A 26,624-nucleotide genomic window follows, 5' to 3' on the forward strand; every position below is an offset into this window, starting at 1 on the left:
TTTTAAAATGTCTCAAGGTAAGGTATCTAGTATTAGTGTAACAAGTTTGATAGTTGTCATAAAATTGAACAATTATCAGCTGGACTACTAGGAGTAAACCGAAGCTACTGTATATGCCTTTGAACTTTCAATATGCAGCACCAAAGGGCAGCCTGCCCACACCACAAGCTGTTGAGTGATAGCTGTGCCTTTTTGTCAGCACCACTATTATGCACACAAGTGCGGTAAAATGACATGCAATTATTTTACCCGAAGCATGACCAGTGTTGGCACCAAGACATAAACCTACAATTTTGTTGGCACCATGACTTAAACCTACAATTTCATGCATTACGACAAAACCGGTAGATTCCTCTGTTGCCCAGTGGCCTTTCATATAGATGGGTTAGCGGACAACGTCACGAAAACAATGTCTGCGCTTCCATGGGACAGCATGTTTCTGTGATTCTGGATGGCCAGATTACAAGCAAGATTGACAAAACTCCCATGTGGGGAATTGTAAGTAGCTCCTTTCATATTGTTCTTGATACTATAGCTTGTTTTGACGGATGTCATGTAATTGTTCAAATGTGTTTGTTTAAAAAAAGATATTGGAGACGAAATATAGTTTACATGTTGTCAACAATTTAAACCAATTTGTTTTGCCCCATAGCTGGGCAAGTAGACAATGGACCTGATCGGACAGTTTAGAGCCTCTGCTCTTTTCTGTCCATAAGAAACATAGTTGCGCACGCGTCGGTTTAGTTTTGTAACAACTAACCCGTCCATTCACTCGGTCCTGATTTGAGTAGACTCTCACAGGTAGGCGGGATTTTACCCGGACCAGCTCTAAATACACCCGTAATAGACACGCAATGATATACACGGACCGTGAGAGTAAAAGTGTGCAATCTAGCTATCAAAGTAACGCCCGCAGACTCCACCACACAGAGAGAGGTAAACTATGAAATGTATTGTATAAGACAACGTTTCAGGGTGATGCAGTCGATCCACGAAATGGCCGCGTTTTACATCGCTGTGATATTTAAAGTAGAAATTGACCACCAATATTGAATTTTAAAAGCTTTTATTAAATGAAGTGCACTTTAATATAGACCACACGGAGAGTCGTTTTTTTATGTGAATAAGGATTCTGCATTTTGACTTGTCCCTTGGTGCACCCTCTGTGGCATCTAGGAAGATTTCAACCACAAAATGTCTCAAGTTTTTACCATCATTGTAAAGCTAGTTATTTTGTTGCTTTGACAAATTAATTTCTGAATATTATTTAATGTGATTCATTTACTTTTGTCTCTCATTTTAAGGTAAACCCTGTTTTGTGAACTGAACTCATCTTAATATGGTGAAACTATTGCCTTTTTTAAATATTCGTTTCAAAAGAAACATTGAAGATATAATAGTCAAATCATAGTGTAAAAGCAGATGAGCTGGTTCTACTCTTTGTGGTCATTTGCTGGTGTCTCTTTGTGGCCATTTGCTGGTGTTTCGTGATGGGGAAACGAATTGATTCTAGCATAACATGTCAACGCTGTTATGCATAGACAGGCTAGACATGATAACCAAACTTTGCATCTGCACTGTTTTTGTAAAGTGTCTGTACATTGTTAAAAGTCCTCCTTGTGGATAGAGTTGCATGGTTTGTTTAACTTTAATCATTGGTGTTTGTTTGGCTTACATTTTAAAGTGAAAAATCTGAGTCTCAGCATCACTCTGTTACCTTGGAATTGGCCTCGCACTTAATAAGCACATAGTGTTGTTCTTTATTTGACCTCTTGAGATGGGAACTTTAAAAAAAATGAATATAATGGTCAAATCAAGGTTTTTTTCTCCATTTTTTCACCTCCCTGTACCTCTGAACCCCTTCCTGACGAATCTGATAGTGGGGGTGCAGCCCAAAGTTTTGAAAGCACTGGTCTAAGTGTTCATAGGATAACAGGTTATTTTTCACAATAACTATTTCAAAGCTGGCAAGTGGCATAAACTTATTCAAGAAAGTGAAGTGATTGCATTTTACAACACACCCCTTTCCATTTTAGGCAAAACTCAAAACAGCCTTTGTTTTTCTTTGAGGTGGGCTTTATTCAATTGGATATTTCAAAAGCAAAGGCTGTTCATGATCATTTATCCTCAATGGACTCAATTGTAGCCTCGGTCTGGTAGAGCATGGCAACCATTGAATCAAAGGAAAGGCTTGTGTGTAATGGGCGTGGCTGATCCCTTGATGATGGAACGATGCCCTGCATTTTGCCTTAAAATTTCTAATTTAGTTAACTGATCCTATATCTGCACTTCAAAGGCAGATTTCAATACTGGCTTATCCCAAATTCATGTGTGTCATCTTTCCTAGGAGACAGAGCGTAAGATGAGACTCCTATAAACCACTCAAGAAGCGTGTTCAGACCGTAAGTTACATTTTTTTGTATGATGGAACAGACCGAGGTTACTTGGAACTATTTTAGTTAGTGACTTACCCTGGTCTTGGAGCTTTGAACTTTGAACCCAGTCCCCCAGTCCAATGCCTCTCTACTCTGCCCAAAGCAGACTATGATGTGTGAGTCCTCCCTGTTGCGATGCCTGCAGCTGTGTGTGTCCCTACTGATGGTGGTCAGACTGCAGTGTGAGTGGACATAGCACACGAAATATTGACACATTTTTATTAGGAAGTTCACATATATTGTGGCAATGCACGTTTCCACCAACCAATATGTTGTATACAGTGCTAGACATTTTACATGCCACAAGTGCATGAGTTGTTTGACTGATCTGTGAACCCTGTTGTCCCCACCCCTATCCGTGTCCCAGGCAAGGTAACGGCTCCTGAGCGCGTGGAGGCCCCAGTGGAGCTCCCCTTCACTCTGTCCTGCATGGTATCCAAGGGGCGTGGGGACACCCTTAAACAGGTGCGCTGGCTGGATGTCCAGAACAAGACTCTGTTGACCTACGAGCCCAGCCAGAAGGACAGCGTGAGCGGTCAGCAGCATGTCGAGCTGGCTCCCTCCCACAAGGACACCTCAGCCATCACCATCCGCAGGGTGGGCTTCAGAGACGAGGGCTGCTACACATGCATTTTTGACCTGTACCCGGCGGGATCGCAGGAGGGACACACCTGCCTCACCGTCACATGTAAGTAGAGGAGACCATTCAGATTGACTCTGTGCCATTGCGGTGTCACTCTTTGATAGTAGTCTAAGGGTTACACCTGAGTACATGAGCATGTGCCAATCATTGTTTCATCATTTTCCCTTCCTGTGTGCCTCTTTCCTGCCCTCCTTCCCTCCCTCCTTCTGAATTGGTGATCTTAGAGGAGTTAATATGACTGAGAGGAACAGAAAGAAAGGACTGAATGTTCTGGTCAGCAGCTTCGGCACTCTGATAAAGTTTAAGAGGAGCCTGTTATTGTTTCTGAATAAAATGTAGACTTTATTTTCTCCACATCCTTTTTTCTTTTTCTTTGGTGCCCTACGTTGTTCTCAGTGAACTCTCAGTGCATGCTACTTATCTGCGGATTACAAAACAAATCACACGCCTTTCCCTATTCACTCCTCTTTTGATAAACCTCTGTACCAGGGTTCCCAAACTGGCGGGTGATTTTTATTTAATTGTTGGACATAAAAGACTGAAAACACCAACATGCAACATTTTCTCTAGCGTGCCAGTGGCCATCGAAGGTGAGCATTTTCCCACTGAAGTCTGTTACAACGGCGAACTGCAGTCAGGTCAAGACTCTTGCAAGGACGACGAGCACGCAGATCAGCTTCCCTGAGCCAGTTTCTGACAGTTTGTGCAGAAATTATTTGGTGTTGCACACCCACCATTTCATCAGCTGTCTGGGTGGCTAGTCTCAGACAATCCCGCAGGTGTAGAAGCTGGATGTGGAGGTCCTGGCCTGGTTACAGGTGGTCTGCGGTTGGGAGGCCGGATGTATGTACTGTTAAATTCTCTAAAACAACGTTGGAGGCAGCTTATGGTAGAGAAATGAACATTCAATGTTCTGGCATCAGCTCTGGTGGACATTCCTGCAGTCAGCATGCCAATTGCACGCTCCTTCAAAACTTGAGACATCTGTGGCATTCTGTTGTGTGACAAGTCTGCACATTTTACTGGCCTTTTATTGTCCCTGGCACAAGGTGCACCTGTGTAATGATCGTGCTGTTTAATCAGCATCTTGATATGCCACACCTGTTAGGTGGATGGATTATTTTGACAAAGGAGAAATAAAATTATATTTGTCACATGCGCCGAGTAAAACAGGTGTAGACTTTACCGTGAAATCCTTACTTAAGAGCCCTTAACCAAAAATGCAGTTCAAGAAATAGAGTTAAGAAAATATTTACTAAATAAAAAGTAACCAATAAAATAACAATAATGAGGCAGGGGGTACCGGTACAGACTCAATGTGCGGGTGTACAGGTTAGTCGAGGTCATTTGTACATGTAGGTAGGGGTAAAGTGACTATACATGTATAATAAATGCTCACTAACAGGGGTGTAAAAAAAATTGAGCGAAGTGAGCTTTAGATGCGTATGGGAAATTTCTGTAATCTTTTATTTCAGCTCATGAAACATAGGATCAACACTTCAAATGTTGAATTTATATTTTTGTTCAGTGTAGTTTATGATCCCTGTTCTATACTATAGAGATGTCAAGACTCCCATCCCCATGTGTTTGGTTTTATGTTCCCATATCAGCATTTTAAGTAGAAGCTGTGGGAGCATACTCATGTGTTATTGATGGGTCATGTGTGGTTACTAACCACTGACTGAGGAGGGGAGGGGATGCACATACTGACAATCAGAAACAGCTGTTCCAGACAGAAAGTTAGACGTACAGATGGCATACCATAGTGCGTGTGTGTGTACTTGTCTGTCTGCCCGTCTCTCTGTCTGTGTGTCTGCCCTTTTAATCTTGTGTTAGCGTGTTCTTTCCCCCTTCCTCCAGCCCGTGTGACTGCAGAGGGTAACAAGACAGCAGTGAGTGGTAAGGCGGCAGCCCTGTCTTGCTCCTATGGCCTGCCAGAGAAGGTACAGCAAGTGCTGTGGAGACATACAGCAAAGCAGCGGGACTCAAGCGGAGTAGCCTCCTATGCCAAATACAGCGACCCCATGATAGAGCCACCCTACCAGGAGAGGGCCTGGCTGACCCCCTCCCTCTCCCACAGCCAGCTGTCCATCAGACCAGTCATCATCCAGGATGAGGGCTGCTACACCTGCGAGTACCACACCTACCCAGAGGGCACCAAGAGTGCTACCGTCTGCCTCACTGTCTTTGGTAGGGTTAAATTAAACATCCTCCTCACTGTCTATAGTAATGAGATTAAGCTATAGTAATGATACTAGATTATAATGCCAGCATACCTACCTTCAGGTGCTTGTGTTTTACACTCTGCTGTATGGGTGTAACTCAGTGTCAGCCTGAGTAGTGCATGATGTTTGAATCCCCAGCATGATAGTTAATATGATACAGACCTGACTGCTGAACGAACCAGACTGGTGAATGCTCTTTCACTCCATAGAGTACAGACCCTGAGGTGAGGAATAATATGATATGCTGCTATTGTGTTTGGCTGATGGTGGTCAATGTATTCTGAAATATGAGATTACAGCAGTGTTTTTGTTTGCTTTTGCATAGTTTCACCTAGTGAAGAGGGGGAGATAATTTGATGTGGGTGTGAATGTATGTGCTTGTATGGGCTCTGACCTCTGTGTTCACTGACAGCATTCAGTCTTAAATGATGGAAACTATAGTAATGACAGTGAAAGAGGCAGTATAACAATATGCAGCTCCTCCTAGTTTGATTACTGCTGCTACAGTATGCTATAGCATCGAGGTGCTCCCTGAACAGCCATATATTATATATGTGGGCTGGGACTGGGTAGGTCAGGAGTACTGCACCTGCAGTCAGCTCTGAAGGGATCGAGGTAGAAAGGAGTGTCTCTAGACACTGCTTTTCCTGACATGGTTATGGCTGAGATGGAGAGGTACAGTATGTAGGGCTGTGTAATTAATGGATGTTGCTGGTAATGACTCTTCAGTGATGAGATTCAGATGGGATTACATCCAGGTGGATGATTTCCCTGATTTACTGTAAAAAGCATGACACCCATGCACACGTACGCATGCATGCACATACAGTACACACACACACACACACACACATATTGTTCATTTCTGTGTCAAATCAGTGTTTGATTATCATTAGGTTTCTGTCTGTTTAAAGTGGTGTTTGTGTGATTAAGTGAAACAAAAACCCAGGCTGGTGGTGTCTGCCTGAGGGAGCACTGCCAGAGAGTTTACATTAGCACTGAAGAATGGATCTATTAAAGGGAGAGGGGGGAGTAAATTGTGACACCCAAAGTCATGACTGTATTACTGTTTCACACAGACAGTGATCCCTACTGTCTCATCAACTCTCCCTCTTTTGTGGCTTTCACCTTTCTATCTCTCCCTTTTTCTCTCACTCACTCCATCTTTCAGCCCAGTCAAACAGCAAGGCTTTTGTCTCAAATGTAACTGCCAACGATTCCAGCAAAAAAGCGTGAGAGATGCCAGAGATAACAATTGTCTTGCATTTTCTTCACCACTGCCATCTCGCTTTCTCTCTCACACTCTACTTCTATCTCGCTTTCTCTCTCACACTCTCTACTTCTATCTCGCTTTCTCTCTCACACTCTCTACTTCTCTCTCGCTTTCTCTCTCACACTCTCTACTTCTATCTCGCTTTCTCTCTCACACTCTCTACTTCTCTCTCGCTTTCTCTCTCACACTCTCTACTTCTCTCTCACTTTTTTTCTCTCTCTCTCTTTCTCATATTAATGTACCCTATGATATCACAGTGCAAAGTTCCGTTGTTTGAATTCCTCCAGGGTTTGCCCAACTTCTACCACAGATCTTCTCCAGGTTGTTGGTTCATATGATTAAGTGTAGAAGTGCCTGTGAAGACACTGCTGCTGTCAGGGCCATATATCTGAGGCCAATTCCACTGAGTAGCATTCCTTCCACAGCTCTGAGGACACAACATTTTAAACAGAGGCGATGTGTTGCTTATGGAGCTCAAGTACACACGTACAGTGCATTTGGAAAGTATTTAGACCCCCTCGCTTTTTCCACATTTTGTTACCTTACAGCTTATTCTAAAATGGATTTTAAAAATCCATCAAATTCCCTCAGAAATAACCTTGTTTCCATAAGTATTCAGAGCCTTTGCTATGAGACTCGAAATTGAGCTCAGGTGCATCCTGTTTCCATTGATCATCCTTGATCTTTCTACAACTTGATTGGAGTCCACCTGTGGTGAATTCTATTGTTTTGGAAAGGCACACGCCTGTCTGTAAAAGGTCCCACTGTTGACCGTGCTTGTCAGAGCAAAAACCAAGCCATGAGGTTGAAGGAATTGTCCATAGAGCTCCTAGACAGGATTGTGTCGAGGCACAGATCTGGGAAAGCGTAACAAAACATTTCTGCAGCATTTGCATTTATTAGGGATCCCCATTAGCTACTGCTCTTCCTGGGGTCCAAACGCATTAAAGCACTTACATTACATATAAAACAAAAGATACAACAGTACATCATAACATTATTACACCACTACATATCTATACAATACAACATGTTTAATACCACCATGCAACAATTTCACAATGTGTCTCCTCACAATCCACAAGGTGTATTTTTACCTGTTTTTTTAATTGATTCTACTGCTTGCATCAAATCAAATCAAATCAAATTTTATTTGTCACATACACATGGTTAGCAGATGTTAATGCGAGTCTTCAATCTTGTTTCTCATGGTCTGGGAGTCCTTTAGGTGCCTTTTGGCAAACTGCAAGTGGGGTGTCATGTGCCTTTTACAGAGGAGTGTCCTCCGTCTAGCCAGTCTACCATAAAGGCCTGATTGGTGGAGTGCTGCAGAGATGGGAGAACCTTCCAGAAAGACAACCATCTCCACAGAGGAACTCTGGAGCTCCATCAGAGTGACCATTGGGTTCTTGGTCAAATCAAATTCAAATCAAATTTTATTTGTCACATACACATGGTTAGCAGATGTTCATGCGAGTGTAGCGAAATGCTTGTGCTTCTAGTTCCGACAATGCAGTAATAACCAACAAGTAATCTAACTAACAATTCCTAAACTACTGTCTTATACACAGTGTAAGGGGATAAAGAATATGTACATAAGGATATATGAATGAGTGATGGTACAGAGCAGCATAGGCAAGATACAGTAGATGGTATCGAGTACAGTATATACATATGAGATGAGTATGTAAACAAAGTGGCATAGTTAAAGTGGCTAGTGATACATGTATTACATAAGGATGCAGTCGATGATATAGAGTACAGTATATACGTATGCATATGAGATGAATACTGTAGGGTAAGTAACATTATATAAGGTAGCATTGTTTAAAGTGGCTAGTGATATATTTACATCATTTCCCATCAATTCCCATTATTAAAGTGGCTGGAGTTGAGTCAGTGTCAGTGTGTTGGCAGCAGCCACTCAATGTTAGTGGTGGCTGTTTAACAGTCTGATGGCCTTGAGATAGAAGCTGTTTTTCAGTCTCTCGGTCCCAGCTTTGATGCACCTGTACTGACCTCGCCTTCTGGATGATAGCGGGGTGAACAGGCAGTGGCTCCGGTGGTTGATGTCCTTGATGATCTTTATGGCCTTCCTGTAACATCGGGTGGTGTAGGTGTCCTGGAGGGCAGGTAGTTTGCCCCCGGTGATGCGTTGTGCAGACCTCACTACCCTCTGGAGAGCCTTACGGTTGAGGGCGGAGCAGTTGCCGTACCAGGCGGTGATACAGCCCGCCAGGATGCTCTCGATTGTGCATCTGTAGAAGTTTGTGAGTGCTTTTGGTGACAACCCGAATTTCTTCAGCCTCCTGAGGTTGAAGAGGCACTGCTGCGCCTTCTTCACGATGCTGTCTGTGTGAGTGGACCAATTCAGTTTGTCTGTGATGTGTATGCCGAGGAACTTAAAACTTGCTACTCTCTCCACTACTGTTCCATCGATGTGGATAGGGGGGTGTTCCCTCTGCTGTTTCCTGAAGTCCACAATCATCTCCTTAGTTTTGTTGACGTTGAGTGTGAGGTTATTTTCCTGACACCACACTCTGAGGGCCCTCACCTCCTCCCTGTAGGCCGTCTCGTCGTTGTTGGTAATCAAGCCTACCACTGTTGTGTCGTCCGCAAACTTGATGATTGAGTTGGAGGCGTGCGTGGCCACGCAGTCGTGGGTGAACAGGGAGTACAGGAGAGGGCTCAGAACGCACCCTTGTGGGGCCCCAGTGTTTAGGATCAGCGGGGAGGAGATGTTGTTACCTACCCTCACCACCTGGGGGCGGCCCGTCAGGAAGTCCAGTACCCAGTTGCACAGGGCGGGGTCGAGACCCAGGGTCTCGAGCTTGATGACGAGCTTGGAGGGTACTATGGTGTTGAATGCCGAGCTGTAGTCGATGAACAGCATTCTCACATAGGTATTCCTCTTGTCCAGATGGGTTAGGGCAGTGTGCAGTGTGGTTGAGATTGCATCGTCTGTGGACCTATTTGGGCGGTAAGCAAATTGGAGTGGGTCAAGGGTGTCAGGTAGGGTGGAGGTAATATGGTCCTTGACTAGTCTCTCAAAGCACTTCATGATGACGGAAGTGAGTGCTACGGGGCGGTAGTCGTTTAGCTCAGTTACCTTAGCTTTCTTGGGAACAGGAACAATGGTGGCCCTCTTGAAGCATGTGGGAACGGCAGACTGGTATAGGGATTGATTGAATATGTCCGTAAACACACCAGCCAGCTGGTCTGCGCATGCTCTGAGGGCGCGGCTGGGGATGCCGTCTGGGCCTGCAGCCTTGCGAGGGTTAACACGTTTAAATGTTTTACTCACCTCGGCTGCAGTGAAGGAGAGACCGCATGTTTCCGTTGCAGGCCGTGTCAGTGGCACTGTATTGTCCTCAAAGCGGGCAAAAAAGTTATTTAGTCTGCCTGGGAGCAAGACATCCTGGTCCGTGACTGGGCTGGATTTCTTCCTGTAGTCCGTGATTGACTGTAGACCCTGCCACATGCCTCTTGTGTCTGAGCCGTTGAATTGAGATTCTACTTTGTCTTTGTACTGACGCTTAGCTTGTTTGATAGCCTTGCGGAGGGAATAGCTGCACTGTTTGTACTCGGTCATGTTACCAGACACCTTGCCCTGATTAAAAGCAGTGGTTTGCGCTTTCAGTTTCACGCGAATGCTGCCATCAATCCACGGTTTCTGGTTAGGGAATGTTTTAATCGTTGCTATGGGAACGACATCTTCAACGCACGTTCTAATGAACTCGCACACCGAATCAGCGTATTCGTCAATGTTGTTATCTGACGCAATACGAAACATGTCCCAGTCCACGTGATGGAAGCAGTCTTGGAGTGTGGAGTCAGCTTGGTTGGACCAGCGTTGGACAGACCTCAGCGTGGGAGCTTCTTGTTTTAGTTTTTGTCTGTAGGCAGGTATCAGCAAAATGGAGTCGTGGTCAGCTTTTCCGAAAGGGGGCCGGGGCAAAGCCTTATATGCGTCGCGGAAGTTAGAGTAACAGTGATCCAAGGTTTTTCCATCCCTGGTTGCGCAATCGATATGCTGATAAAATTTAGGTAGTCTTGTTTTCAGATTAGCCTTGTTAAAATCCCCAGCAACAATGAATGCAGCCTCCGGATAAATGGTTTCCAGTTTGCAAAGAGTTAAATAAAGTTCGTTCAGAGCCATCAATGTGTCTGCTTGGGGGGGGGGGGATATATACGGCTGTGATTATAATCGAAGAGAATTCTCTTGGTAGATAATGCGGTCTACATTTGATTGTGAGGAATTCTAAATCAGGTGAACAGAAGGATTTGAGTTCCTGTATGTTTCATTCATCGCACCATGTCTCGTTAGCCATAAGGCATACGCCCCCACCCCTCTTCTTACCAGAAAGGTGTTTTGTTTCTGTCGTCGCGATGCGTGGAGAAACCCGTTGGCTGCACCGCTTCGGATAGCGTCTCTCCAGTGAGCCATGTTTCCGTGAAGCACAGAACGTTAGTCTCTGATGTCCCTCTGGAATGCTACCCTTGCTCGGATTTCATCAACCTTGTTGTCAAGAGACTGGACATTGGCAAGAGGATGCTAGGGAGTGGTGCACGGTGTGCCCGTCTCCGGAGTCTGACTAGAAGACCGCCTCGTTTCCCTCTTTTTCGGAATCGTTTTTTTGGGTCGCTGCATGCGATCCATTCCGTTGTCCTGTTTGTAAGGCAGAACACAGGATCCGCGTCGCGAAAAACATATTCTTGGTCGTACTGATGGTGAGTTGACGCTGATCTTATATACAGTAGTTCTTCTCGACTGTATGTAATGAAACCTAAGATGACCTGGGGTACTAATGTAAGAAATAACACGTAAAAAAAAAAACTGCATAGTTTCCTAGGAACGCGAAGCGAGGCGGCCATCTCTGTCGGCGCCGGAAGTAAAGAATCACTTACCTGATGTGGAATAGAGTTCATTCAGCTTGTCAACAGCTCTTACAAAAACAAGTAGTGATGAAGTCAATCTCTCTTCCACTTTGAGCCATGAGAGATTGACATGCATGTCATTAATGTTCACTCTCCGTCTACTTTTAAGGGCCAGCAGTGCTGCCCTGTTCTGAGCCAACTGCATTTTTCCTAAGTCCCACTTTGTGGCACCTGACCAAACTACTGAACAGGGCTTGTAGGATTTGCCTTGTTGATAGTATTGTTAAGAAGGCAGGGCAGCGCTTTATTATGGAGAAACCCTTTATTATGGACCGACTTCTCCCCATTTTAGCTACTGTTGTATCTATGTTATGCCCATGATAGTTTACAATCCATGGTTACTCCAAGCAGTTTAGTCACCTCAACTTTCAAAATGTCTACATTATTCATTATGAGATGTAGTTGATGTTTAGGGTTTAGTGAATGATTTGTCCCAAATACAATGCTTTTAGTTTTGGAAATATTTAGGACTAACTTATTCCTTGCTACCCATTCCGAAACTAACTGCAGCACTTTTAAGTGTTGCAGTCATTTCAGTTGCTGTAGTAGCTGACTTGTATAGTGTTGAGTCATCCGCATACATAGACATACTGGCTTTATTCAATTTGCGCTATTGCGCCTTCTTCACCACACTGTCTGTGTGGGTGGACCTTTTCAGTTTGTCTGTGATGTACAGTGAGGGAAAAGAGTATTTGATCCCCTGCGGATTTTTGTATGTTTGCCCACTGACAAAGAAATGGTCAGTCTATAATTTTAATGGTAGGTTTATTTGAACAGTGAGAGACAGAATAACAACAACAAAAAATCCAGAAAAACGCATGTCAAAAATGTTATAAACTGATTTGCATTTTAATGAGGGAAATAAGTATTTGACCCATCTCAATCAGAAAGATTTCTGTTTCCCAGGTCTATTTTATACAGGTAACGAGCTGAGATTAGGAGCACACTCTTAAAGGGAGTGCTCCTAATCGCAGCTTGTTACCTGTATAAAAGACACCTGTCCACAGAAGCAATCAATCAATCAGATTCCAAACTCTCCACCATGGCCAAGACCAAAGAGTTCTCCAACGATGTCAGGGACAAGATTATAGACCTACACAAGGCTGGAATGGGCTACAAGACCATCGTCAAGCAGATTGGTGAGAAGGTGACAACAGTTGGTGCGATTATTCGCAAATGGAAGAAACACAAAAGAACTGTCAATCTCCCTCGGCCTGGGGCTCCATGCAAGGTCTCACCTCGTGGAGTTGCAATGATCATGAGAACAGTCAGGAATCAGCCCAGACCTACACAGGAGGATCTTGTCAATGATCTCAAGGCAGCTGGGACCATGGTCACCAATAAAACAATTGGTAACACACTACTCTGTGAATGACTGAAATCCTGCAGCGCCTGCAAGGTCCCCCTGCTCAAGAAAGCACATATACATGCCCATCTGAAGTTTGCCAATGAACGTCTGAATGATTCAGAGGACAACTGGGTGAAAGTGTTGTGGTCAGATGAGACCAAAATGGAGCTCTTTGGCATCAACTCAACTCGCCGTGTTTGGAAGAGGATGAATGCTGCCTATGACCCCAAGAACACCATCCCCACTGTCAAAAATGGAGGTGGAAACATTATGCTTTGGGGGTGTTTTTCTGCTAAGGGGACAGGACAACTAGGCCGCATCAAAGGGACGATGGACGGGGCCATGTATCGTCAAATCTTGGGTGAGAACCTCCTTCCCTCAGCCAGGGCATTGAAAATGGGTCGTGGATGGGTATTCCAGCATGACAATGACAAAAAACACACGGCCAAGGCAACAAAGGAGTGGCTCAAGAAGACACACATTAAGGTCCTGGAGTGGCCTAGCCAGTCTCCAGACCTTAATCCCATAGAAAATCTGTGGAGGGAGCTGAAGGTTCGAGTTGCTAAACGTCAGCCTAAAAACCTCAATGACTTGGAGAAGATCTGCAAAGAGGAGTGGGACAAAATCCCTCCTGAGATGTGTGCAAACCTGGTGGCCAACTACAAGAAACATGTGACCTCTGATTGCCAACAAGGGTTTTGCCACCAAGTACTAAGTCATGTTTTGCAGAGGGGTCAAATACTTATTTCCCTCATTAAAATGCAAATCAATTTAACATTTTTGACGTGTTTTTCTGGATTTTTTTTGTTATTCTGTCTCTCACTGTTCAAGTAAACCTACCATTAAAATTATAGACTGATTATTTCTTTGTCCGTGGGCAAACGTACAAAATCAGCAGGGGATCAAAGACTCAAGGCTGTAATCGCTGCCAAAGCTGCTTAAACAAAGTACTGACTAAAGGGTCTGAATACTTATGTAAATGTGATATTTCCATTTATTTTTAATACATTTTCACAAATGTCTAAACCTGTTTTTGCTTTTGTCATTATGGGGTATTGTGTGTAGATTGAGGGGGGGAAACAATTTTATCCGTTTTAGAATGAGGCTGTAACGTAACAGAATGTGAAAGTCAAGGGGTCTAAATACTTTACGAATGCACTGTATTCACAAGCTTAATGTATTCACACATTGATATCATCTGTGACATTGATTCTCTGCCCAAATAAGTTTGGATATCCTCTTTATCTTTCTTAAGTGTACTCCGTTATTGACATCAGAATCACAAAACTAGACACGACAGTGGTTAACTTGGTGTAACCCAACTAAAGCTTTTAGATTTTCTTTTGTGTTCCAGGTAATCAAAAAGAGTCTCTATCCAGGACCTAGTCATAATAACAGTAGATCACCCACCTGAAAAACATTGATTCAGTAAACCCAATATTGATTTTTGGTTGCATCTGTGTCTTCCCCAGTACTGCCCAAACCCCAGGTGAGCTACAAGAGCACATCTCCAGGGGTTATTGAGGCCAACTGTACAGCTGTGTCCCGGCCCCCGGCGGAGATAGTGTGGAACGTGGAGAGGGACAACCGAACTATGGGACCCCCTGTGACATCACAGCTCCAGCAGGGGGATGGGACCACCCTGGTCATCAGCACCCTCACTGTCCAATCAGGGCTGCTGAAGGATGTGTCCGTCAAATGTCTTGTCCACCATAAGGGTCTGGAGTCACCCATCGCTGTTTCGATGAACACCAAGAGTGAGTGAGACACGCACACACACTGGAAGGATGCAAATATCTCAATTTTTATTTGCTCCGAGCTTACACTTGTTTTTAAGTTAGCTACTTTTGGAAAATGTAGCCTGACCAAACCAGACCAAAGCCAAGAATACTGATCTCTGAGGGATGGATGAACATTGTCTGGCAAACAATAATGACTTATCGTAAACAGTGTGTAAGAGTTTAGATCTGTTCTGTTGAAGTCATTGCCAAGCAGGTTTAGTTTACACACCCAAAGGGTCTCCTCCAAAATGATTGTCTCCCTTGATAAAGATGAGCAAAAAGGACTATGAAATAAATGATACAAATACTGAGATGTATTGCTATTTCGTTTAACAAGTCATTTTTTCTCTCTCAAAAAGATAAGGGTCAAAATGATTGGCACCCCTGTTTCATTACTTTATGCAACTTCCCTTGTGAGGATAACGGCACTGAGCCTTTTTCTACAGTTTTATGAGATTGGAGAACACATTGGGAGGGATCTTAGACCATTCCTCCATACAAAATCTTTACAAACCCTTTAAATTCTTTGGTCTGCGCTTGTGCCCTCTTCAATTCAAACCCCAGGTTTTCAATGGGATTGAAGTCTGGAAACTGATTTGGCCACTGCGAAATTTAGATTTTGTGGTGAAAGTACCATTTATTTGGGGATTCTGACTTGTGCTTGGGGTCGTTGTCTTGCAAGTTTCAGCTTCCTTTCAGAGGCAACCAGCCCAATAAGATAAAAAAAATCATCACCATATTTTATTGTAGATATTAGGATATTTCCTGCACAGGCATCCTTTTCGATGCCAAATCCACTGCTGGTGTACGTGACCAAAACTATATTTTCGACTTATCTGACCATTGCACCGAGTTCCCATCCTAGTGCAAGTGCCGTTTTGCAAACTCAAAGCGTTTTACATTCTTGGTTGCTCCCAATTAAGCCTTTTTTTCTGACAACCCTTCCAGAAAGACTATTGGTGTGCAGGTTGCGTCTAATTGTAGATTTGGAGACCCCAATATGCGACAAGTTCTGTAGTTCTCAAAGCTCTCCCCCCATTTGGCAAATCTGATTACAATTCTATCCTCCTGATTCTTGCTTACAATTAAAGCAGGAAGCACCAGTTACTCGGTCTATAAAAAGTGGTCAGATGAAGATGCTAAACTACAGGACTGTTTTGCTAGCACAGACTGGAATATGTTCCGGGATTCTTCCGATGGCATTGAGGAGTACACCGCATCAGTCACTGGCTTTATCAAGAAGTTCATCGATGACGTCATCCCCACAGTGACTGTAAATACATACCCCAACCAGAAGCAATGGATTACAGGCAACATTCTCACAGAGCTGCCGCTTTCAAGGAGTGGGACTCTAACCCGGACGCTTATAAGAAATCCCGCTATGCCCTCCGATGAACCATCAAACAGGCAAGCTTCAATACAGGACTAAGATCGAATCATACTACACTGGCTCCGACACTCGTCGGATGTGGCAGGGCTTGCAAACTATTACAGACTACAAAGGGAAGCACAGCCGAGAGCTGCCCAGTGACACGAGCCGACCAGACGAGCTAAATAACTTCTTTGCTCGCGTCGAGGCAAGTAACACTGAAACATGCTTGAGAGCATCAGCTGTTCCGCATGACTGTGATCACGCTCTCCGCAGCCGATGTGAATAAGACATTCAAACAGGTCAACGTTCACAAGGCCGCTGGGCCTCATGGATTACCAGGACGTGTACTCCGAGCATGCGCTGAGCAACTGGCAGGTGTCTTCACTGACATTTTCAGCCTCTCCACGTCTGTCTGTAATACCAACATGTTTCAAGCAGACCACCATAGTGTTCTTGGGCACAGGGACTAAGGTAACCTGCCAAAATGTCTACCAACCCATAGCACTCACGTCTGTAGCCATGAAATGCTTTGAAAGGCAGTTCTATGGTTCACATCAACCCCATTATCCCAGAAAGCCTAGACCCATTCCAATTTGCATACCACACCAACAGATCCACAGATGATGCAATCCCTATTGCTCTCCACACTGCCCTTTCCCACCTGGACAAAATGAACACCTATATGAGAATGCTATTCATTGACTACAGCTTAGCATTCAACACCATAGTGCACTCAAAGCTCATCACTAAGCTAAGGATCCTGGGACTAAACACTTTCCTCTGCAACCTGGATCCTAGACTTCCTGACGGGCCGCCCCCCAGGTGGTAAGGGTAGGTAACAACATCCGCCACGCTGATCCTCAACACGGGGGCCCCTCAGGGGTGCATGCTCAGTCCCCTCCTGTACTCCCTGTTCACTCATGACTGTCCGGCAAGGCACGACTCCAACACCACCATTAAGTTTGCCGATGACACAACAGTGGTAGGCCTGATCACCGGCAACAACGAGACAGCCTATAGGGAGGAGGTCAGAGACCTGACCATGTGCTGCAAGGACCACAACCTCTCACTCAATGTGATCAAGTATAAGGATATGATTGTGGACTACAGGAAAAGGAGGGCTGAGCACGCCTCCATTCTCATCGATGGGGCTTTGGCGTCCTTGGCGTCCACATCACCGACAAACCAAGCACACCAAGACAGTCGTGAAGAGGGCATGACAAAACCTATTCTTCCTAAAGTCTGAAAAGATTTGGCATGGTTCCTCAAATCATCAAAAGGTTTTACAGCTGCACCATCGAGAGCATCCTGACTGATTGCATCCCTGCCTGGTATGGCAACTGCTCGGCCTCTGACTGCAAGGCACTACAGAGGGTAGTGCGTACGGTCCAGTACATAACTGGGGTCAAGCTTCCTGCCATCCAGGGCCTATATATTCCAGGCAGTGTCAGAGGAAGGACCTAACAATTGTCAAGGACTCCAGCCACATTTGTCATAGACTGTTCTCTCTGCTGTACCGGAGCGCCAAATCTAGGTCCAAGAGGCTTCTAAACAGCTTCTACCCCCAAGCCATAAGACTCCTGAACATCTAATCAAATGGCTACATCGACATTTTGCACCCCCCTACACTGCTGCTACTCTTGTATTATCTATGAATAGCCACTTTAATAATACTACCTGCATTGTACATAATTGCTTCAATTACCTCTCCACCGGTGCCCCCACATTATTTACTGCTCTTTAATTATTTGTTTTTCTTTTTGGTATTTTATTAAAACTGCATTGTTGCTTAAGGGCTTGTAAGTAAGCATTTCACTATAAGGTCTACACCTGTTGTATTCTGTGCATTTGACAAATACAATTTGATTTTATTTGTATCTGTAGCCCTTGGATATCCTTTGCCTCCTAAACCACCTTCCGAACTGTGTGAGGACAAGATACTGTACATATGCGTCCTTTTACAGCAAGTTTACCACGGTTCCAGTGGTTTAAATTTCATATTATTACCCTAGTATTGGTAAGTGGTATATTTATTTACATCAAAACATTTTTTTTTACCCATTGTTGGATTTTTGAAGGCCATGTAAACCTAGCTGTTAAGAGTGTTGAGCCAGTAATCGAAAGATTGCTGGTTAGAATCCCCAAGCCGACTACGTGAAGAATCTGTCTATGCCTTTGAGCAGAGCACTTAACCCTCATTGCTCCTGTAAGTTGCTTTGGATAAGAGCGTCTGCAAAATTACTTAAATGTAATGTAAATGTCTAAAAAAAATTGTTCTTTGCCTTTCCCCATGGTAATGGATGACAAAGGGTTTTATACCCCAGTGAAACGGGAAGCCATGGAAGGCCACAATTCTGCTGTTTCTTAAACTGAGATTAATTTAAACTACTATGTTATTACTGATTTTATTTTATTAATATGAATATTTAGGGGTGCTGATAATGACACCTATCTGTTTGAGATTAGTTGTATTAGTTGTTCAACAAAATCTCTCTCAAAGTAATTGTATTAATGTAAAATAATATAATTTCCCATTATTTTGTTGTTGCATACAATATACCGTAGCTCAGTATTTGTTTTGTTTATTTTTGTACTTTTTGCTCCATCTTTATCAATTGTACCAATAATTTGGGAGGAGACTGTACATAATGAAATAAAAACTATGTTAATCTGAAGCTGTTTAAACCAATTAACATTCTTGATACTTTTATGAAGTTTGATTTGTTGCCAGATTTTTTTCCTCTCTCAATTCTCTCTCGCGCACTGAATCTGTCTCTCGATCCTCTGTCTCACCTGTTTCACTCTATCGCTGTTCTTTCTCCCTCCCTCCCTGTCTAGTTGGGACAGCTTTGACCATCCTGATCTCGGTGACCACTGTAGCTGCTCTGCTGGTCATAAGTCTCTGCTTCTGCCTCTGGAAGTGTTTCTTGCGGAAAGAAGACGGTGAGTGTGTGTGTCCCCCTCCATCGACCGATCTCAATGGACAGCCATAAGAGTCCTTATCCAATAACAATACTTTTTAACTCTGTCCCAGAGGAAAGCGGGAGAAAGGTCCTCCTCGGTTTCTGTATGAGAAATGTTCTGACCTCATTGACCTTGCTGGCTATTTTTGAGCGCTCAGGCTAATAGTTGTCACCAACATGATTCCATGCAGCTGCGATAAGGTTTTTCTCCAGGAATCAATCAGGGTGTGTTTCCGTGGGAATTGTGTAACTACAGTGTGTTTGTCCTGTGTGTTTCTCATGAGTGAGTGCTACAGTATATTGTTCCGGGTCCTTCAGTTTCCTGGTATGTTCTTGCATGTGTTGGAAGTTTTCCTAACTGCCTCACCACCTTGACATTCATTTCAAAGGAAGTTGATCTTGAATGACCTGGTCGCTGCTGTTTGGATGAGAGGTTAATGATACCACGGTGTGTGTGTGGCTGGTGCCACCCTCATAATACAATACTACTGTTTGGATGAGAGGTTTATTGTGTGTGTGTGTGTGTGTGTGGAAACACCCTCATAGTACAATAGAAGATGGATATGAGGTCATTATTACCTTCATTAATTGTGTGTGTTTGAGCATGTACAGTAGGCATGGAAACACCCTGGGATTTAAGTGAACCAATTGTGTGCCAGATGGCAAAAGGAAGTGTGATACCGGGGGACAAAAGGGTTATGGAATTATGCATCCTTGAAAATATTGAACCTGTGGTTGGCATTTGTATGATTTATGATGCTATAAAGTAAAGAGGACCATTGTTTGCTAAATATAACCAGAAACGGGGACAAAGGTGTATACATTCCTGGCTCTTAAAATTGCCAGGCATGACTTGTGAGTTGGAGGAATTGAACTCTGTCCATGTCCCTATGCTGACAGCTGTTTCCAGTCACTAGAGTAAATACAAATATGAAACATTGCAGCTGGCCAGATAGAGCTGTTTTAACTCATCTGTTTTAGATGCTATAGTTCTTCTAAATGGTACAGAGAACCAATACAAGAAGCTACCATCCCAACTCCACATGGGGGGAATTGAGTCTGCTTGCCAATTACCTGCACTCAACCTGAAAAGCTACCGAGGATGGTAGGAGTGTCCATAGTGTCAGCTATGTGCCATACTGTATCTTTAATCTGAGTCTAGAGGAAGGTGTTTGTCCTCAGGCCTTGAGGGAAGCCAAAGTCATTCCGCTACACAAGAGGTGTAAAGCGGCCCTTACTGATTCTAACAGCAGACTTATCAGCTCGTTGCCTGCTCTTAGCAAACTTTTGGAAAAAATGGTGTTTGACCAAATACAATGACATTTCTCTGTAAAAAAAATTACTACAGGCTTTTGGCATGCTTATATAGAAGGGCACTCAATATGTACTGCCCTAACACAAATGACTGATGATTGGTTGAAAGAAATATATAATAAGAAGATTGTGGGAGCTGTACTGTTAGATTTCAGTGCAGCCTTTGATATTAATGACCATTACCTGTTTTTGAGAGAATATGTTTTATGGTTTTCAAACCTCTGCTCTGAATCCAATCTAAGAACTCAGGTTTTCTTTCATGAAAGACTCTCTGTCAAACATGTAAGGTGTGGTGTACCGCAGGGCAGCACTTAAGGCCCTTCACTCTTTTAAATATTTTTTTCAATGACCTGGCATTAAACAAAGCCTGTGTGTTCATGTATGCTGATGACTCAACCATATACCTGTCAGCAACCACAGCTAATGAAGTCACTTAAACCCTTAACTTCACTAGGGTAGGGGGCAGCATTCAGAATTTTGGATGAGAAGCATGCCCAAATTAAACAGCCTTCTACTCCGGCCCAGAAGATATGATATGCATATACCTGGTAGATTTGGATAGAAAACATTCTAAAGTTTCCAAAACTATTAAAATGGTGTCTGAGTATAACAGAACTGATTTGGCAGGCGAAAACCTGAGAAAAATCCATTCAGGAAGTGGTTTATTTTTGTAGTTTTCTATTCAATGCCATTACAGTATCCATTGACTTGGGACTCAATTTGCAGAAATTGTTTCAGGCTTGTATTCTTATAAATGAGGGTGTAAGACCAGTCTGAATGAGTGGACCCTACCGTGTCGCAGAGCTTTTTCATGTGCAATCTCGAGAGAGTGCATTTCTTGTTTACCTTTTATATTGACAAAGTTATTGTCCGGTTGAAATATTATAGATCATTTAGGCTATAAACAACCTGAGGATTGAATATAAACATCGTTTGACATGTTTCTATGAACTTTACGGATACAATTTGGATTTTTTTGTCTGCCTGATTTGACTGCGTTTGAGCCTGTGGATTACTGAAGAAAACGCATGAACAAAACGGAGGTTTCTGGATATAAAGAGACTTTTTATCGAACAAAAGGAACATTTATTGAGTAAATGAATGTCTTCTGATTTCCACCATATAAAGATCATCAAAGGTAAGGGATTAATTTTATCTCTATTTCTGAGTTTTGTAACGCTTTTTATTTGTCTGGTTACTGTTTGTAATAATTTGTCAACTGGGCTATGTTCTGGGCTAGGTAAGCTTTTGCCGAAAAGCATTTTATAAATCTGACACCGTGGTTGGATTAACAAGAAATTCATCTTTAAACCTATGTAAAATATGTTTTGTTTTCTGAAATTTTGAAATGAGCATTTTTGTATTTGAATTTGGCGCTCTCCAATCTCATTGGATGATGGCCAGATGGGACGCTAGCGTCTCACATACCCTAGAGAGGTTAACAAGAGGTTGCGTTCAATTCTGGAATGGGTGGCCAGTAATAAACTTATCCTTGACATCTCTAAAACTAAGAATTATATTTGGTACAAATCATTCCGTAAACTCTAGACCTCAGCTGAATCTGGTAATTAATGGTGTGGCTGTTAAACAAGTTTTGGAAACTCAATTACTTGGTATTACTTTAGATTATAATCTGTCATGGTCAAAACATAGATTCAATGGTTGTACAAATGGGGAGAGGTAGTGCATTCAGAAAGTATTCAGACCCCTTAATTTTTTCACATTTTGTTAGGTTAATGCCTTGTTCTAAAATACCGCATAATGACAAAGCAAAACAGGTTTTTATACATTTTTGTTCATTTATAATAAATAACAATCTGAAATCACATTTACATAAGAATTCTGACCTTTTACTCAGTACTTTGTTGAAGCACCTTTGGCAGCGATTACGGCTTTGAGTTTCATTGGGTATGATGCTACAAGCTTGGCACACCTGTGTCATGACTCTCCTATGAGGATCCAAATATCAGGTTACCATGGATCAACTTCTACCAGATCCCTCTCACCCGCAGAGGTGAGGAGTGATGTGGGGGTTTTGTGACACCTCACACCCGGTCGTAAACTTAACAAATGCACTATGTCCATAATAGAAATACTCTACCTTTTTGACACACCACTTCAAAATACAAGTCCGACAGGCTCTAGTTTTGACTTACCTTGATTATTGTCACATCGTGTGGTCAAGTGCTGCAAAAAAATACCTAGTTAAGCTGCAGCTGGCCCAGAACAGAGTGAGATGTCTTGCTCTTCATTGTAATCAGAGGGCTAATATAAATACTATGCATGCCAGTCTCTCTTGACTAAGAGTTGAGGAAAGACAGACTGCATCACCTATTTTTATAAGAAACATTCATGTGTTGAAAATTCCAAACTTACACACATTTCTGACACACACACACTTACCCCACCATAGGTCTTTTCACAGTCCCCAAATCCAGAATAAATTCAAGAAAGTGTTCAGTATTATGTACAGTCGTTATCTCATGGAACTCCCATCTCATATTGCTCAAATGAACAGCAGACCTGGTAAAAAAAAAACAGATGAACCAACATCTCACGGCACAACGTCTCTCCCCTATTTCACCTTGATAGTTGTCTCTGTTATGTAGGCTGTGCTGTTTTTTAAAATTGTATTCATGTAGGTCTGTCCTTGAGCTGTTCTTGATAATCAATGTTCTGTATTATGTCATGTTTTTTGTGGACCCCAGGAGGAGCAGCTGCTGCTTTCGGAACAGCTAATGGGGATCCTAATAAAGTACCTGTAGTGTACTTGCTGCCCTACCTGTGGCCTCTTTCTGTGGGGTAAACTAAATGAACCTGTTTCATCGCTGGTTTTAGCATTGCCACTTTATGGCTCTATGGAGAATGGAGGTATTATACACAAAGGATCGTATGGGGACAATAACAAATAACTGTGGGTACAAGTATAAGACAGACATTTGTGGTGGAGAACCATGGTCAGTCTGCCAGCCAGGTTTAGATGGGTTTAACACTGTATAACACGTTTAATTGAGCACAATATTCTGATTTTAAAATGAGACAGAATAAGTCTCCGAAATCTTCCCAGAGTCCTCACACAGTGCCAGTAAATTAGAGGGGAGAATTTGAGTTATGTGTTGATTGTCTGTGTGTTTCCTTGATACTTGTTAACACACTTTCAGAGGCAGTTATAGGCCTGAAGTGCAAACTTGATTTAAATGCTTGGTTGGTCTCACTGCGTTATGGAGCCTCTATTACACATTGACCATCTGAACCCAATGACCCAGCACTGACTTCTATCTGACCTTGTTCATTTCATTTACAGTTATTATATAATGTAATTTTGGTCTACTTGTGTCAGGACCCGGTTACGAACCTGGGTCTCCGGAGTGAGAAACAGTCACTTAACCAACTGAGCCACAAATAGTCAGCAGAACCCAGAAGATGAGGCAGACACAGCAGTACTTAAGACGGTGTATTTAATAAAGTAAAAAGGAGAAGTCCTTCAATACAAAATGGCAAATCCAAAAGGTGGTAGGTATAGCTCAAAAAAGCCTCAAGAGATACTCAAAAAACAGAATTCCACAAGAGCGTCCACCGGAATCGACAAGAATACACAGAACACTAGGGCTGGGTGCTAACATACAAACACAGAGCACAGAACTGAGGGAAACTAAGGGTTTAAATACAATCAGGGGAAACGAGGCACAGGTGCAAATAATAATGGGAATCAAGGGAAAAAACATAAGGTCAAAAAGCACAATGGGGGCATCTAGTGACCAAAACCCGGAACAACCCTGGCCAAATCCTGACAACTTGCTTTAGTGTATCGTATCTCTCTCTTTCCTCTCTCACCCTCGCTCTCTCCTCTGCACAGATGGAGTCTAAAAGGAGGAAGTGAAACTCAGCCACTCAACGACTGTTCCTCAACATTCTACTGCACTTTCAGAAGTGAAGCAAGGCCAACCTCAAGGCACACAGAATACAATCTGTCGTGACCAACATCACAGGGTCACTGAGAAACTGAATCCATCAACACAACATCTTTTGTTTAGTCACAATGGTTCGTATACACGAGTTTGAAGTGTTTCAGAATAGAAGTGCTGATATGCATTCAGATTTCCCTTTTAGATCGTAATGAATAAGATAATAGTGACTGAGGAGACCTGATTCTAGATCTGCACACCCACTCAGACTATTTTGTGAATACTGGACAGTATGATCACCACAGATCCTAACAGAACAGATCTGAACCTAACCTTGTCCTCCGCAACCCTAATTGTTATCCATATCTATCATGAAGTATTTTGTTCTTGGAACTGCCTTGGTTTCATTGTGCCATTTTAAAGTATGTTCCCAAGATGAATGTGGTTTTCACGACCTAATGGACCGAGGTTGTGGGAAAACTCTGAATGAAGTGAAAATACATTTTAGTATTCAGTGATCCTAATGTCTTACAATGCACTGAATGCAGATGAGTAAAATTGTGTTGGATTTTACACTTTAATGTCCCACTTTAGACCACTGCAACGCAGCACCTGTGGAAGACCTACCCTGTTTGAATCCCCCAGAATACATTATTTTGATTCTACTCTTAATGTACTCTTAATTTATCATAGCCTATGAGGCTATCTGTAAGCTTTCAACCCCAGGGCCCAGATTCACAAAACACTTCAAACGCAAAACTTAAGAAGCTTCTTAAGAAAAAAAACAGGTTTGTTAGTACAAATCCTTAAGATTCATGCTTTTCTTACGAACGTCTCATATCTTTTACAAACTTTCTTTTTAAGATGATTGTCGCTAAGCAACTGAACTAGCTCGCTATCTTGCCGGCAAGGGCAATCTTATTAGCATATTTCTTACTGCAATAACTGGAGAGAAAATTGGGGGTGGGGTATTTAAAAACAATCAATACTGGAACTTTCAGATGAAGTTTGAGTCAAGTTCAAATGCTTTCATTATCTTATTTTCTCACTGCCATCCATTTATGAGCAGGCTTTAGCAATCTCGGAATTATTAAGAACATTTCCAAGAAGAAATCCACTGACTTTATTTTCAAGAATCACATTTCTTAACAATTTTCTTAGGAAGAAACTTAAGAACATTTTCAATAACTTTATTGAGGAATAGCAACTTTTTGTAAAAAAAATTCAGTATAAAGTGAAGAAAAAATGCACTTAAGAATACATTTCCTTTTAAAGATTGTTTTGTGAATCTGGGCCCAAATCTCAGACATACTGTAGACCTCTTACTCAGAACTGTAGCAGGGTTGGAGAGTGTGTGGTAGACTATGGTCAGATAAAATTATTTTATAGCCATTTGAGGGTGAATAAATGTGGGTATAAGTAAGAATGTCAGCGTGTGTGTGTTTTCATATCAATCAATCAAATGTATTTATAAAGCCCTTTTCAGATGAGCTGATGTCACAAAGTGACAAAGTCACAAAGTGTCACAAATGTCACAAATACTTTTAAACTCAGTTTTTCACAATTCCTGACATTTAATCCTAGTAAATTTCCCTGTTTTAGGTCACTTAGGATCACCACTTTATTTTAAGAATGTGAAATGTCAGAATAATTGTAAAGAGATTTATTTCAGCTTTTTATTTCTTTCATCACATTCCCAGTGGATCAGAAGTTTACATTCAATTAGTATTTGGTAGCATTCCCTTTAACTTGGGTCAAACATTTAGGTTAGTTAGCCTTCCACAAGCTTCCCACAATAAGTAGGGAGAATTTTGACCCATTCCTCATGACCAAGCTAGTGTAACTGAGTCAGGTTTGTAGGCCTCCTTGCTCGCACATGCTTTTTCAGTTCTGCCCATGTAGCCGATGTGAAATTGCTAGCTCGTTAGCGGTGGTGCGCGCTAGTGGCGTTTCAATCAGTGACGTCACTTGCTCTGAGACCTTGAAGTAGTGGTTCCCCTTGCTCTGCAAGGGCCGCGGCTTTTGTGGAGTGATGGGCAACGATGCTTCGACGGTGACTGTTGGCGTGTGCAGAGCATCCCTGGTTCGCGCTCAGGTCGGGGCGAGGGGACGGGCGTAAAGTCTGTACTGTTGCACCCACACATTTTCTATAGGATTGAGGTCAGGGCATTGTGATGGCCACTCCAATACCTTTACTTTGTTGTCCTTAAGCCATTTTGCCACAACTTGGAAGTATGCTTGGGATCACTGTCCATTTTGAAGACCCATATGCGACCAAGCTTTAACTTCCTGACTGATTTCTTGATGTTGCTTCAATATACCACATTTTGTTTCCTCGTGATGCCATCTATTTTGTGAAGTACACCAGACCCTCCTGCAGCAAAGCACCCCAACAACATGATGCTGCCCCCCCCCCGTGCTTCACGG

General features: G+C 42.8%; 1 protein-coding gene across 5 annotated transcripts; it reads left to right on the plus strand.

Annotated features, from left to right (window-relative positions):
- The first annotated feature begins 255 nt into the window (after positions 1–255).
- Positions 256–25,623, plus strand: LOC135547413 (nectin-1-like). 5 transcript variants are annotated; one of them, XM_064976420.1, is made up of 8 exons: positions 256–498; positions 2,348–2,402; positions 2,539–2,617; positions 2,803–3,123; positions 4,915–5,268; positions 14,335–14,619; positions 18,854–18,958; positions 24,149–25,623. In XM_064976420.1, exons 3-8 carry the CDS (start codon positions 2,545–2,547, stop codon positions 24,157–24,159), a joined length of 1,149 nt encoding a protein of 382 aa, XP_064832492.1. In that variant the 5' UTR covers positions 256–498; positions 2,348–2,402; positions 2,539–2,544; the 3' UTR covers positions 24,160–25,623. The 5 variants fall into 5 exon arrangements, with proteins under 5 accessions (XP_064832492.1, XP_064832491.1, XP_064832490.1 ...); XM_064976419.1 differs by having other exon boundaries at positions 259–498; positions 2,542–2,617; XM_064976418.1 differs by lacking the exon at positions 256–498 and adding an exon at positions 762–936.
- Positions 25,624–26,624: the final 1,001 nt, after the last annotated feature.

This window comes from Oncorhynchus masou, chromosome 10 (assembly GCF_036934945.1).
Source record: "Oncorhynchus masou masou isolate Uvic2021 chromosome 10, UVic_Omas_1.1, whole genome shotgun sequence".
NCBI classification, from domain to species: Eukaryota; Metazoa; Chordata; class Actinopteri; order Salmoniformes; family Salmonidae; genus Oncorhynchus; species Oncorhynchus masou.